Raw genomic sequence first — 12,988 nt, forward strand, 5'->3', positions numbered from 1 at the left:
TCTACGCTCCCCAAATACAAATGCCCCTCTCCCTTCTAAGCCCCACAATGGGCCTAAACCACATTTAGCATCCACATGTTTGGCATTTCTGTAGCAATGAGAGCCTACTTAATTTACGGGAGCATGTCTCCAGAAGCATGAGCTATGCCCAATGTATGGGCACTAGAATGTATGGGCACTACAATGTACGGGCACTACAATGGCAGATTTGCAATCTTCACTCAGCAACATCCACTGCTGCTTGTTTCTGGACAACACCCATGGAGCCAAAGTCATCACTACTTCTGTAGATAAATTCCCAGAGGGATGTAATTTACAAAATGGGGTCTCTTAAAGGGGGATTATGCTCTTCTGGCACTTAGGGGCTCTGTGTCTGGAGTCCACAAACTAATTTGCTCTCCAAAAGTCAAATAGCGCTCTGTCCCTCTTAAGTCTAGCCATGTGGCTAAGCAGTATTGTACAGCCACATATGGGGTATTAAAGAAATTGTATCACAAAATTTGGTGCCATTTTTACCCATTTTCCTGTGTGAAAAGGTAAAATTTAGGGATAAAACAACATTTTTGTGGTAAAATTTTAATTACTTTTTTTCACTGCCTAATGGTATAATTTTTTTTTACGCATTAGTGGTCTTAATATGATCAATGTACCTTTAGATGAATTGAGAACTGTAGTTTGTAAAACAGGGTCACTTATGAGGGGTTCTGCTGTTCTGGCACCTCAGGGGTTCTTCCAGTGAGTTATGGCACCCGCAAACCATAAAAGCAAAATCTGCACCACAATATGGCGCTCCTTCCCTTCTGAGCTTTCCACTGTGCCTGAAAAGTATTTCACGATTACATTTACGGTATTGGCATACTCAGGAGAAATTGCACAGCAAACTGTGAGGTCCATTTTTTTCCTATTAGCCCTTCTAAAAATTAAAAACTTGGGACTAAAACAACATTTTATTGAATTCACTGGAGAGTGTAGTTAGTAAAATGGGATCACTTGTGGCGGGGGGTGTTCTGATATTCTTGCACCTCAGGGGCACTGCCAATGTGACATGGCAGCCTCAAACCATTCCAGCAAAATCTGATCTCCAATATGGCACTTCTTCCTTTCTGAGCTTTGCACTCTGCCTCAAAAGTAGTCATTGACCACATATGAGGTATTGGCATACTCAGGAGAAATTATGTAACAAACTGTACCATTCACTTTCTCCTAAAATGTCCCTTTTGAAAATTAAAAACTTTGGGCTAAAGCAAAATTTTAGTGGAAAAAAATGTAATTTTCTATTTACCCAGCCCAATGATAAACAATTCTGTGAAGGTTAAAAATGCTCACTACACCCCTAGATAAATTCCTCAAAAGCTGTAGTTTCCAAAATGGGGTCACTGCTGTTTTGGCATGTCAGGGGCTCTTCAAATATGACATGGCATCCGCAATCTATTCCAGCCTAATTGAGCTCCAGAATTCAATTGGCCTCCTTCCCTTCCAAGCCCTGGCATGCGCCCAAACAGTAATTTTCCACTACATATTGGATGTCAGTATACTCAGGAGAAATTGCACAACAAATTGTATGGTCCTTTTTCTACTTGTGAAAATGAAACATTTGTGGCAAAACCAACATTTTTAGGGGAAAAATGTTTAAATTTTCACAGATCAATGTTATAAAATTCTGTGAAGTACCTGGGGGTTCAAGGTGCTCATGACACCTCTAGATAACTTCCTTGAGGGTTGTACTATCCAAAATGGGGTCACTTGTGGGGGTTTCCAATATTTAGGCACATCGGGGCTCTGTAAATGCAACAGGGCATCCGTTATCGATTCCAAACAGTTTTAAGTTCCAATAGTCAAATGGTGCACCTTCCCGTCCGAGCCCTGCTGTGCGCCCACACAATAGTTTTCCACCACATATGGGGTATCGGCGTATTCAGGGAAAATTGCACAACAAATTGTACAGTCCATTTTCTCCTGTTACCCTTGTGAAAATGCAAAATGTGGAGCTCAAGCAACATTTTTGGTAGGAAAAAAGTAACATTTTTATTTTTTACTTCCACGTTGCTTTAATTCCTATGAAACACCTGAAGGGTTAATAAACTTATTGAATGTGGTTTTGAGCACTTTGAGTGGCGCAGATTTTAAAATGGCGTCAATGTTTATAATTGGTTTTGTTTGTTTTGTTGGAAAAATAAGAAATTGCTGATAAACATTTAACCCTTCTAACTTCCTAAAAAAAAAATGATGTTTAAAAAATGTTGCTGATGTAAAAGTAGGCATGTGGTAAATGTTATATATTAATTATTTTCTGTGATATATGGTAACTATCTGGTTTAAAAGGCATAAAAATTTGAAAAATTGCAAACATTTCAACATTTTTTGCCAAATTTCCAATATTTTCACAAATAAACGCAAAAAAAATTTGCCTTTATTTACCACTAATGTAAAGTACAATGTGGGATACGTTGAACCGTTCCAAATTTATTACCACATAAAATGTCACTGCACAGGATTGTAAAATTTGGCCTGGACAGGAAGGTGAAAACAGGCTTGTAGGGTGAAGGGGTTAAAGACCACTCCAAAAATGTTGCTCTCGAAATCATCTCACCCTACTTTACCCTAACCCTCGTTGTTTTGTCTTCTTTCTTATTGTGGAGGTTTAATTGAATAGATTTTTTTTTCTGGTAGTATTGGCTTTCTCTTTTTTGCCTGCTTGTTTACATATAGAAAGTTTGATAAGGCCAAAACCTCCTTATCCTTGATGGTATTCATTAAAGGAACATCCTGGGGATAACAATTCTTTTTAAAAGTACTTAGACTGGTATTAATATATATATTAAGTGCTCACCCTCACTTATCGCCTGCAGCTCATATTGCCACAACTGTTCTCTAATTATTTTTAACCTGTCTCGACACATCGAAAATGGACCTACTCGGTCAGTGATTAGTGAAGGCATTGTCAGTGTGCTGAGACTATCGGAGATCAAGTAAGTGTAGGAACTGGAGCTGTAAAGGATCTGTCAGGGCGATTATAACTTTTTTTTAATAGAAGTCTAAGTTCGTTTAAAAATACTTTTTAGTCCCTGGAGAACCTCTTTATTGTACAGAGAAAAATAGTTTCATAACTCCATTGAGAGAGATAATGGAAGCCATAATGGTCTTCAGCTAGATTTCCTTGATCCCACTATGATGTTCTTATGTTAATTCTTATGTTAATTGGAAATACACTTTAATGATCGGATAGCGTCTAGAAATTAATTTTATGCAAAGAGTAGGTAGGATAAATAAGCAATTTTCAGAACTATAAGAGATATGTATCAAGATAAGCTGAACTCCTATATATATTTTACAAACCAGCAGTCAGTTTAGATGAAAAGTGAATAGTATTTTTATTTAGACCAGACATTTTCCTTTGCCTTTTCTGATTTCTGACAGCATGTTTTGTGTTGTTGAATTTTCAGACCTAGCCGGAATAAGAGTCACTACTTCTATAGTCACAAATTCATTAGAAATCTCAGCTTGAAGCTAAAGGAAAAAAAAAAAGATCTTGAAGATAACCGTCACATCCCACTAAATAAAAAGGGCTCACTAGGTTCTACTAATAAAAAGGAAAACAAATTACCGTGCATTTCAAAATTGTTAGATTCAGACATAATAACTCGGTGCTGAAAACAAATGTACTCCTGTCTGAAGCCCCTATTGGTATCATGGAGCTATCATCTTTGTAATAAGCACACAGCAATAACAGTGTGTTAAGAAGCACAGTAGGAATTAACATTGACTAGCTAACGTTGTGTTAAACTGGTTTTTAATGGTACATTTTCTGCTACACAGAACACAAGCGATTTCAAAACAGGTATTTTTATCTAAATTGAATATTAAAGTAAAAGCAGAGGCAATTATTTTACCATAAAGAGAAATGGAAACAGGGATAAGCTAGTTTTAAGAAGAAAAGTTTGCCTACTACTTCTTAAGAGTATACACTGTTTTCCAAATTATTATGAAAATAATATTTTCTCAGATTTTCCCAAATTACCTATATGAATTGCAGTCATTGTAATTTTCCAGTCAAATAACTATTAAAGTACAATTGAAAGGTTTTTGTACAAACTGCCTATGATAACAGTATATTTTGAAAAAAATAAAAAACTCAAACTGCACTCAAAATGCATGTTCCAAATTATTATGCACAGCAGAGTTTTCAACCTTTTCATTTTAATAAAGATCAAAAAAATGGTCATTTTTGAAATTATAAGCATTAGCAGGTTATTACAAACTGAAATCAAACAGTTTTCAACTCAAAACTTTATTCTAAGTGATGTTACATTTGCACATAGGACCGCTTGTTCGAAAGGAGCTTCTAAACTCTCTCGTCCATTGAATTTGTCAGGTTTTGGATGGTTTCTGCTTCAGTTGTTTTGCATGAGGACAGAATACCCTCCCAGAGCTGTTGCTTAGATGTGAACTGCCTCCCGCCATCATAGACACTCCTTTTGATGATGCTCCAGAGGTTCTCAATGGGGTTGAGGTCAGGGGAGCATGGGTGCCACACCATAAGTTTGTCCCCTTTTATGCCCATAGCAGCCAGAAATGCAGATGTGTTATGTGCAGCATGAGACGGGGCATTATCATGCATGAAATGATCTCGATGGTCCAGATGTATGGAGTGGAGGATGGCTGGTTGATGGACACCCCATGCAAACATGACTACGGTGCTAACAAGGAGGAGGTGGAGTAATGTTTTGGGCTGGAATCATGGGGAGAGAGATAGTCGGCCCTTTTAGGATCCCTGAAGGGGTAAAGATGAACTCCATAATGTATGTTGAGTTTCTCAAACAGCACTTCCTTCCATGGTTCAAGAAGAAGAACCGTGCATTCCGCAGCAAGATCATTTTCATGCATGATAATGCCCCGTCTCATGCTGCACATAACACATCTGCATCTCTGGCTGCTATGGGCATAAAAGGGGACAAACTTATGGTGTGGCACCCATGCTCCCCTGACCTCAACCCCATTGAGAACCTCTGGAGCATCATCAAAAGGAGTGTCTATGATGGCGGGAGGCAGTTCACATCTAAGCAACAGCTCTGGGAGGGTATTCTGTCCTCATTCAAAACAATTGAAGCAGAAACCATCCAAAACCTGACAAATTCAATGGACGAGAGAGTTCAGAAGCTCCTTTCGAACAAGGGGTCCTATGTGCAAATGTAACATCACCTAGAATAAAGTTTTGAGTTGAAAACTGTTTGATTTCAGTTTGTAATAACCTGCTATTGCTTATAATTTCAAAAATGACCAATTTTTTGTTCTTTATTAAAACGAAAAGGTTGAAAACTCTGCTGTGCATAATAATTTGGAACATGCATTTTGAGTGCAGTTTGAGTTTTTTATTTTTTTAAAAATATACTGTTATCATAGGCAGTTTGTACAAAAACCTTTCAATTGTACTCTAATAGTTATTTGACTGGAAAATTACAATGACTGCAATTCACATAGGTAATTTGGGAAAATCTGAGAAAATATTATTTGCATAATAATTTGGAACACAGTGTAGAACAGATAAGACTTATCAATGAAAAGACCAAGTCAAACGTTTACATCTTTGGGCATTAGCGTCAAGTCTTGAGACTTATGACTGGTAGAGTTCATTTGCGCTGACCAGCCAAAATGTAGGACTTTCTATATAAAGAAGCTCTTTGCTTGTTTGTGTTGCCCGTTATAGGCATTACTCCTCGGTTCAGATTAATTTTTTGTTTGGAACCTATGTGACCCACCTTCCAAGACTACTCTTTGAATTCTTGGCTGCTTCGCATCCTGATCCTGGCTGGTTATCACATCTCTGGCGTCTTTAGTACTTAATTAGCAGGCCATACACATTAGACTTATGTTGGCCGCACCTGCCAATATCAATGGGTTCGAACGATGGTCTAATGTGCATGTGAGCGCCGGTCAAAAGATAACCAGGAGTGATGTCGGTCAGGTATGTCCGATTTCGGACTACCTGAGATAAGCCACTGGATGACGTGTTAGTCGGCGGCTTTCTCGGGAAACAACACAGGAGCGCTTCACTAAACAAGTGCCTCTGTGTATGGGACAAACAGCTGAGATGGCTGTCAGCTGAACGTTCTTTAGGCCATCTAATGTCTATGGCGGTCTTAGATTGACATTTTGGTTGTAGGAAAATATTTCTATCTAGACGCTGCTGGGGAGTACAAACATCTATCCACGCTTTAATGCTCACCACAGGGGAGTGTTTCTTCAGAACTGTGCAGCAGTTGGGCCTTACTGAGGTTGCGAGGGTCTAAGAAACCCACATAAGCACTACATAGGGTTTGGTCTATTTTTGCACAACCTGACAAAGTGAGTTGGTTTTTCTCCATTTGCTTATCTACATACATCCTTCATACAAACGTTTTTGACTTGATGAGCACCTCTTTCCAGGAAATCAAACACCATTGATGCCCTGAGGCGAGATGAGTATCTCAAACCTGGGGAAAGGGGATTTCTCAGATTGAATAGTGCCATCTGCTTGGTTCTTTCTCTAAGGATCCATCCGTATACATGGAATGACCGGCGGTACGATACAACCGCTCATCAGTAAACTTTTACCGATTGCCGGTCGTTTAATACTCTGTTTATACAGACATATCGCTCTATAATAGATTACGTAGTGTGCATAGACTGCCATGGTTCTTGGCAGTGTGAGTTCTGTTTACACAGGACAATGCACCGCGGAGAAAGATGATCTTCTGTGCTGTACAAAAGATCATTTCACCCGATGAACAAGAGTTTTGTTCGTTCATGAGGTGATCGGCAGCCTGTTTACACTGCAAGATAATCGTGAAATTAAGAGTTTTTAAGAAGGCTCGTTCACAATTATCTGTCAGTGTAAATGCTGCTTTAGTATAGCAGAAATCATATTATTACTGGTCACTGTTCAGGGTTTAGGCTGGGATTACTGAGTAAAAAACTGCAATCAAAAGATTTGCATTTGTTTAAAAGTACAGAATTATATCAACGGGACTGAGCTGCGGTAAAACTGTCCGCATTGTTGTTTTCAAGAAAATCGACAGGCCTTTTCCTCTTGTCTCATATACCTCCTTTAAGTTGTCATTCGTTATAGGATACACTTTTTGTAAAGTCACAGATCAGCTGCTCTGTCAAAAAGCCCAAATGAAGCCCACTTACCTAGAGAGAATGAACAAGTTGGCAAATGGTATTGGAGCTAACAGTATATAAGTAATATAAGTCATGTAAGTAATAATCAATTGCTATGTTTGAAACAGACAAAAATGGCTTTTATCATAAAAAAACATTTTGTAAATGACAACAGCAGCTTCAGTGACTTTTTGCTCTCGCCTATTACATGCTAGGGTTGCCTTCATACAGGTCTATAGTAAATATGAAAATGTATGAGAACCAGAAAGATAATACAATGCACAAAGAAAGCAGTGGTCATCCTATAAAAGTATAATAAGCCATACAATGGTTGAGCCCACCTTCCCAAGCTGTTAAAAAAAGGATAAATATCACATAGCTTACAATGTGATGACTTATCTAAAGAAAACAAATACATAATTGAAAAATGCCTGTGGTTTCTGTTCTTTTATTAGCAAAAGCAATTTTGTTTGCCTTTTAAAACCCGATATTTTTAAAAATATAGTCTAAGTATCTGAGTCCAAGTGTGTGCCTCCTTCTTGGCTTCCATCTCAGAGCAGAATCACAGGAGATGTGCGAATTGATTCCCAGGACTCCGGCCCAGTGTCCAGGTCAGTGGTTCCCGGAGGCTAGACCGGAGGCCCGCTATTCTCTTTCCTTCCGGCGTCCCTGGTGCCGCTTTTGATTAGTCACAACTGGTGCATTGTCATCTGTGCGTCATGTTGTATACATGACGTTGCGCCAGCTATGACAAATCAAATTCCGCCCTGAGAATACCGGAAGGTTAGAGATTCGCGGGCATCCCATCTAGCCACCAGGAACCACTGATCTTGACGCTGGACTAGGGATCGATCTGCTCATCTCTAGTCACAAGTGACAGAAATGCTGCGGATTTGTGGCCAGTAAATCTGCAGTGTATTACGACAGCAGCAAAGTGGATGAGATTTTAACAAAAAAAATGTCCACGCGTAAACGGACATGTGGCATAACATGTCAATTCTTGTTGTGAATCAATCTAGGACTTGTTATGGATTTTTTGCACTGGATTTACTGAGTAAATCAATTTCTAATACAAATCCCAATTGTTACAGATTTTGCTATGGATCACCTACAAATCCTCAGCATAATCTGCAAGATCTAAAAAAACACAGGATGCCGCGGTCACATGAAATGAAATATCATTGCAGGAGGCTGGGCTGTAGAGACCGGCAGGGGACCAGTCACAGGAGTCACGTTAATGCTAGAGGAGGTGAGATAACAGCAGATAAATCAGTAACTAGACTTACTTTGCCGCTGTCGATCTAAGACCAAGTATGGCGCTATTCCAGGGGTCCTATCACAGCCATATGTCTCAAAATGTGAATGAAAATATCACCTGTATCTGAATGCAGCACATAATACTGTCAATTCATTTATGTTTATTCAACTTGGAATAGGACTCCACCAAACCCAATAGTGTACATGATTATGGAGAACCCTAACCTGGAATCCAGATCTTTGCTATAAAACTATATACGGTAATTGGTGTGATAGATGAAAGAGGCGTCTTTTGTAGAGACCTGGTGTGGGTGCCATGGTTTGTCCATAGCCAGCATGTGCATGGCTACGCAAACAAAAAGCCTAATCCCCGTATTTGTTTGGATACTCGACTTCTAGTTTTATAGGTACAAAAAGAATAAAAATGAACTGCAAGCAATTAGGAATAAACAGGGTGTGGGCCGCTTGTGGACGGCATTCTGATGACCTGTAAACACGCTCATTATCTTTCCGAGTGAGACTCATTTTAGGTACAAGTTATTATTAAGCAATTAACTGAAGCTTTTTGATAAGAAAAAACAGCGGTAAAGATAACAGCGGTTATTTGCACCAATCTGACTCTGTTCTTTTCATTAATACTAATTAGAGATAATTAAACTGTTGTATTTCCTTCTCATCCCAATGATATTTTAACATCTCACGTACCATATTAAATGATTTACAGAGAAGACACAAAGAGCAGGTGTAGAAGAAACAAAGTGAGGTAGAATTACATCAAATTACAGCAATGGTATTTTGCAGACTGGCCTGGAATAGTAAATCATCTTAAGACATAATTACATGATTCTAACATGTGACCATTGCACATATGATAATATAGATCTTGTGAATAAGACAGGGATTCTGCATGGGTTTTGTTGTCTTTTTGGTATTTCTTAAAGCAAGAATTTTCTAGTCTACAGTGACCCTTCAACTTCTTTTTCTGCATGGCGTCACTAACATTAAGCACTTTGCAGAAAAGGAGATGTTGGCTTTGATACTATTAGTAGCTCTATAATACAGCCTCAATTTAATGGGGTTGAGCTGCGGTTCCTGCCAAGCATCTTAGGCTATGTTCACATTAGGCGGTTTTTTAGCGGTTTTTAATGCAAATTTTCTGAAGCGTTTTACAGTACCAGCAAAGTTTATGAGATTTCAGAAATCTCATGCACACACATTGTTTTTTGTGTCATCAGTATTTTGTGCTTTGCATGTTTTTTTTGCACAATAGAGCATGTCACTTCTTTTAGCGTTTTTTACCCACTGAAAGTAATGGGTGTTGAAAAAACGCCTAGTGTGAACATAGCTATCAGGTTTTGCTGTGTTTTTAGTGAAAAAAATAAAAAAAGTACAGCAGTATGTGAAAGTCATTTAATTTTGTGATTTTACCATCTTGTCTTGGTCACTTAAGATGGCAGTTGGGATTAGTACAGTTTAATTAAATTAGTGATGTGTAAACATTGGCTGAGCTAGGTGTAAGATTGAACAATACCTGTGGCCCACGGAGGTGTGAAATTGAACAATCTCTGAGCAACTCAATGGCAGACCATAGTGTAAAAATAAATAGTGTCCTACAAACTCAATGCACTGCTAGTGTCTTAGAAAAACTATTCCTGAACAATTCACCTCCCCCCACTGTTACATTTGAAATTCTGGTTAATAAGGATTCACATATGTCTTGCATTGGTGCTTCTGTGGTGGAAGCAAAACTGAACTTTGGGATCCAGAAAAACGCACTAAAAATGCACCAAAACCTGCGTTTTTGATGCTCCTTCTTTCCAGCCAGATCAGGTTTTGCTGCAGAAAAAAAAACACTAAAAAAAGACTAGTGTAAACATAGCGTTAATGTGGTTGACACTGCGCAAAGGCAACAAAAATAAAAAAGGCACACACTGCTTTACTGAGAAGATGTCATGGAATGAGTGTCCGTCTGCATTAGTCAATGCACGGCATTTAACAACCACTGATCAGCAACTTGTTTGCTGATTGTCAGTCATTTAGTTGCCTGTTTACACGGGTAGACAACTCTGTGCACATCGGAAATGCGATCTGAAATAGATTGTTCAGTGCTCATAGGCTGCTGTTTAAGTCCTGTTTACAAAGCACAATACGCTGCCGAGAACGATGATTTTTAATCAAGATTGAAAATCATTTCACCTGAATTTTTCAAGATAATCTTGCAGTGTAAATGCAATTAAGTCATTTTAACAAATAATTTTAAATTGAGTAACACTTATCTAGGAAAACAATTGGTTAGCTTTAACATATCAAATTAAAGGGGGTGTCCAGGCCAGGGCTGTGGAGTCGGAGTCGGTGTCTTGGAGTCGGTATAAAACTGACCGACTCCGACTCCTAATATATATAATAAATCGGGTACAGTAGTTCAATGCAGTTTGTGGTGAATATTTTTTTTCATAAGAATTTGGGAAAGTCATGAAATGTCCTATAAATGTCTGTCCTATTCCTGATCTAAGGGTCTAGACTTTTATCTGAGATGAATCTGTGCTACAGTAAATTTATCACTTAAACATGAGCCATGTATGGGGGAGTCGGAGTCAGAGGTTTGGCTTACCGACTCCACAGCCCTGGTCCAGGCAATTAATAGGAGCTGATGTGCAACTCCGCCACACATTCATGAAACAGTGCTGTTCAAGCTCCATTCAATGTCTACATACAGCTGCTGCCGAAGCTAATAACAGCTGATCAGTCCAGTCCAGGTGTAAAGTATTAAACCCCAGAGCATAGGTCATCAATATTTTATGCCTGAACAATTCCTTTAACAGCAAAAAAAATAATCTCCTATAATCTCTGCAGTGCCACTTCAGTTATGGCCACTCGACACAGTTTCGGATGTAGATGCAAGAAAAAAAGGTAATCACTTAGTGTCAATTATTTCTACAAAAATACCAGACTTACACTGAAATTATAAACACAGGACTAGCAGAAAAAAAATTAAAATTCTGAAATATTTTTTGCTATTTCAAATAATCAACTATTGGGATGATATGGAGGTCTCAGGATTCCTGTTGTCCTTTTACAGTTTGACCACTAGTAGTGGCTGCTATTGTTCACCTTCATATTATGCTGCAATTATACCTCTTACCACTGGAGGCTGCTGTTTTGTCCTGCAATTGTTCTTTACTAAGATGGCAGATTTCGAACCTGTGGAATCCATCTTGTTTCCTCTTTGGGCCTATTTAAAGTCACATAGATCCCTAACTCATTGCTTGAGTATTGTGTCTAGCTGTTTACTCTAGTTCAGTCTCCAGCTCCTTGTTCTGAGAACTCGCATACCCAGACTGTTCCCACTGCTCTACGGATTGTTGCTACAACTCCTACTGCTACTTGTAAGAACTTCTACTACTGCCTGCCGTTTCTTGTGTTCCTCCGGCCACTGGATTCCAGCAGTGCTACGCCAGTATCGTAATAGGAGGCGTTACAAAATGATTATGTAATGTCTATGTATAATTGATGGAAGTCAAGCCCCACAACCAATGACCGTTGAAGGGCTGAGGTTTTTTTTTTAATGTATTTTTTTGCATGTATATATAGAGAAGTAAAAATAATAAAGAAATCATAGTATCACCTTCTGTTTCAGGGGTGAGTCTCTGCCTTAAGAGATGGTTTACAATGGCGCTCATGCATGTATAGGATTGTTGACCAGAAGTGTTCCAACTCAAACATATCAGTATGGCAATGGCTTCATCTACTTCTTCATGACGGAGATACTGAGAGACAAGCTCCACAGGGCCCAATTGTCCTCTGGATAAAGCACCTTTAAGGGAAAAATGCAAAGAAATACAATAAAATGTACAAAAAAATGCAACATGATCAGGTGTCAGAATGGCATTCTATCAGGAATTATACACTGCTCAAAAAAATAAAGGGAACACTTAACAGAATATAACTCCAAGTGAATCAAACTTCTGTGAAATCAAACTGTTCACTTAGGAAGCAACACTGATTGACAATCAATTTCACATGCTGTTGTGCAAATGGAATAGACAATAGATGGAAATTATTGGCAATTATCAAGACACCCTCAATAAAGGAGTGGTTCTGCAGGTAGGGACCACAGACCACATCTCAATACCAATGCTTTCTGGCTAATGTTTTGGTCACTTTTGAATGTTGGTTGTGCAGTTGTGCTTTCACACTTGTGGTAGCATGAGATGGACTCTACAACCCACAGAAGTTGCTCAAGTAGTGCAGCTCATCCAGGATGGCACATCAATGCGAGCTGTGGCAAGAAGGTTTACAGTGTCTGTCAGTGTAGTGTCCAGAGGCTGGAGGCGCTACCAGGAGACAGGCCAGTACACCAGGAGACGTGGAGGGGGCCGTAGGAGGGCAACAACCCAGCAGCAGGAACGCTACCTCCGCCTTTGTGCAAGGAGGAACAGGAGGAGCACTGCCAGAGCCCTGCAAAATGACCTCCATCAGGCAACAAATGTGCATGTGTCTGCACAAACGGTTAGAAACCGAGTCCATGAGGGTGATATGAGGGCCCGAAGTCCACAGATGGGGGTTGTGCTCACAGCCCAACGCCGTGCAG

The 12,988-nt window shown here is 39.2% G+C and overlaps 1 protein-coding gene across 3 annotated transcripts in view; it reads right to left on the reverse strand.

Moving 5' to 3' along the window:
* Nucleotides 1–12,988, reverse strand: part of WDPCP (WD repeat containing planar cell polarity effector) — a 420,756-nt gene that overhangs the window by 216,875 nt on the left and 190,893 nt on the right. For all 3 annotated transcript variants that reach the window (XM_073672146.1, XM_073672144.1, XM_073672145.1), the window contains exon 11: nucleotides 12,023–12,211. In XM_073672146.1, coding sequence (XP_073528247.1) covers nucleotides 12,023–12,211 — 189 coding nt within the window. The remainder of the gene's footprint in view (nucleotides 1–12,022; nucleotides 12,212–12,988) is intronic.

This window comes from Phyllobates terribilis, unplaced genomic scaffold, assembly GCF_046119375.1.
Source record: "Phyllobates terribilis strain yellow unplaced genomic scaffold, ASM4611937v1 Scaffold_3__8_contigs__length_932513732, whole genome shotgun sequence".
Lineage (NCBI taxonomy): Eukaryota > Metazoa > Chordata > Amphibia > Anura > Dendrobatidae > Phyllobates > Phyllobates terribilis.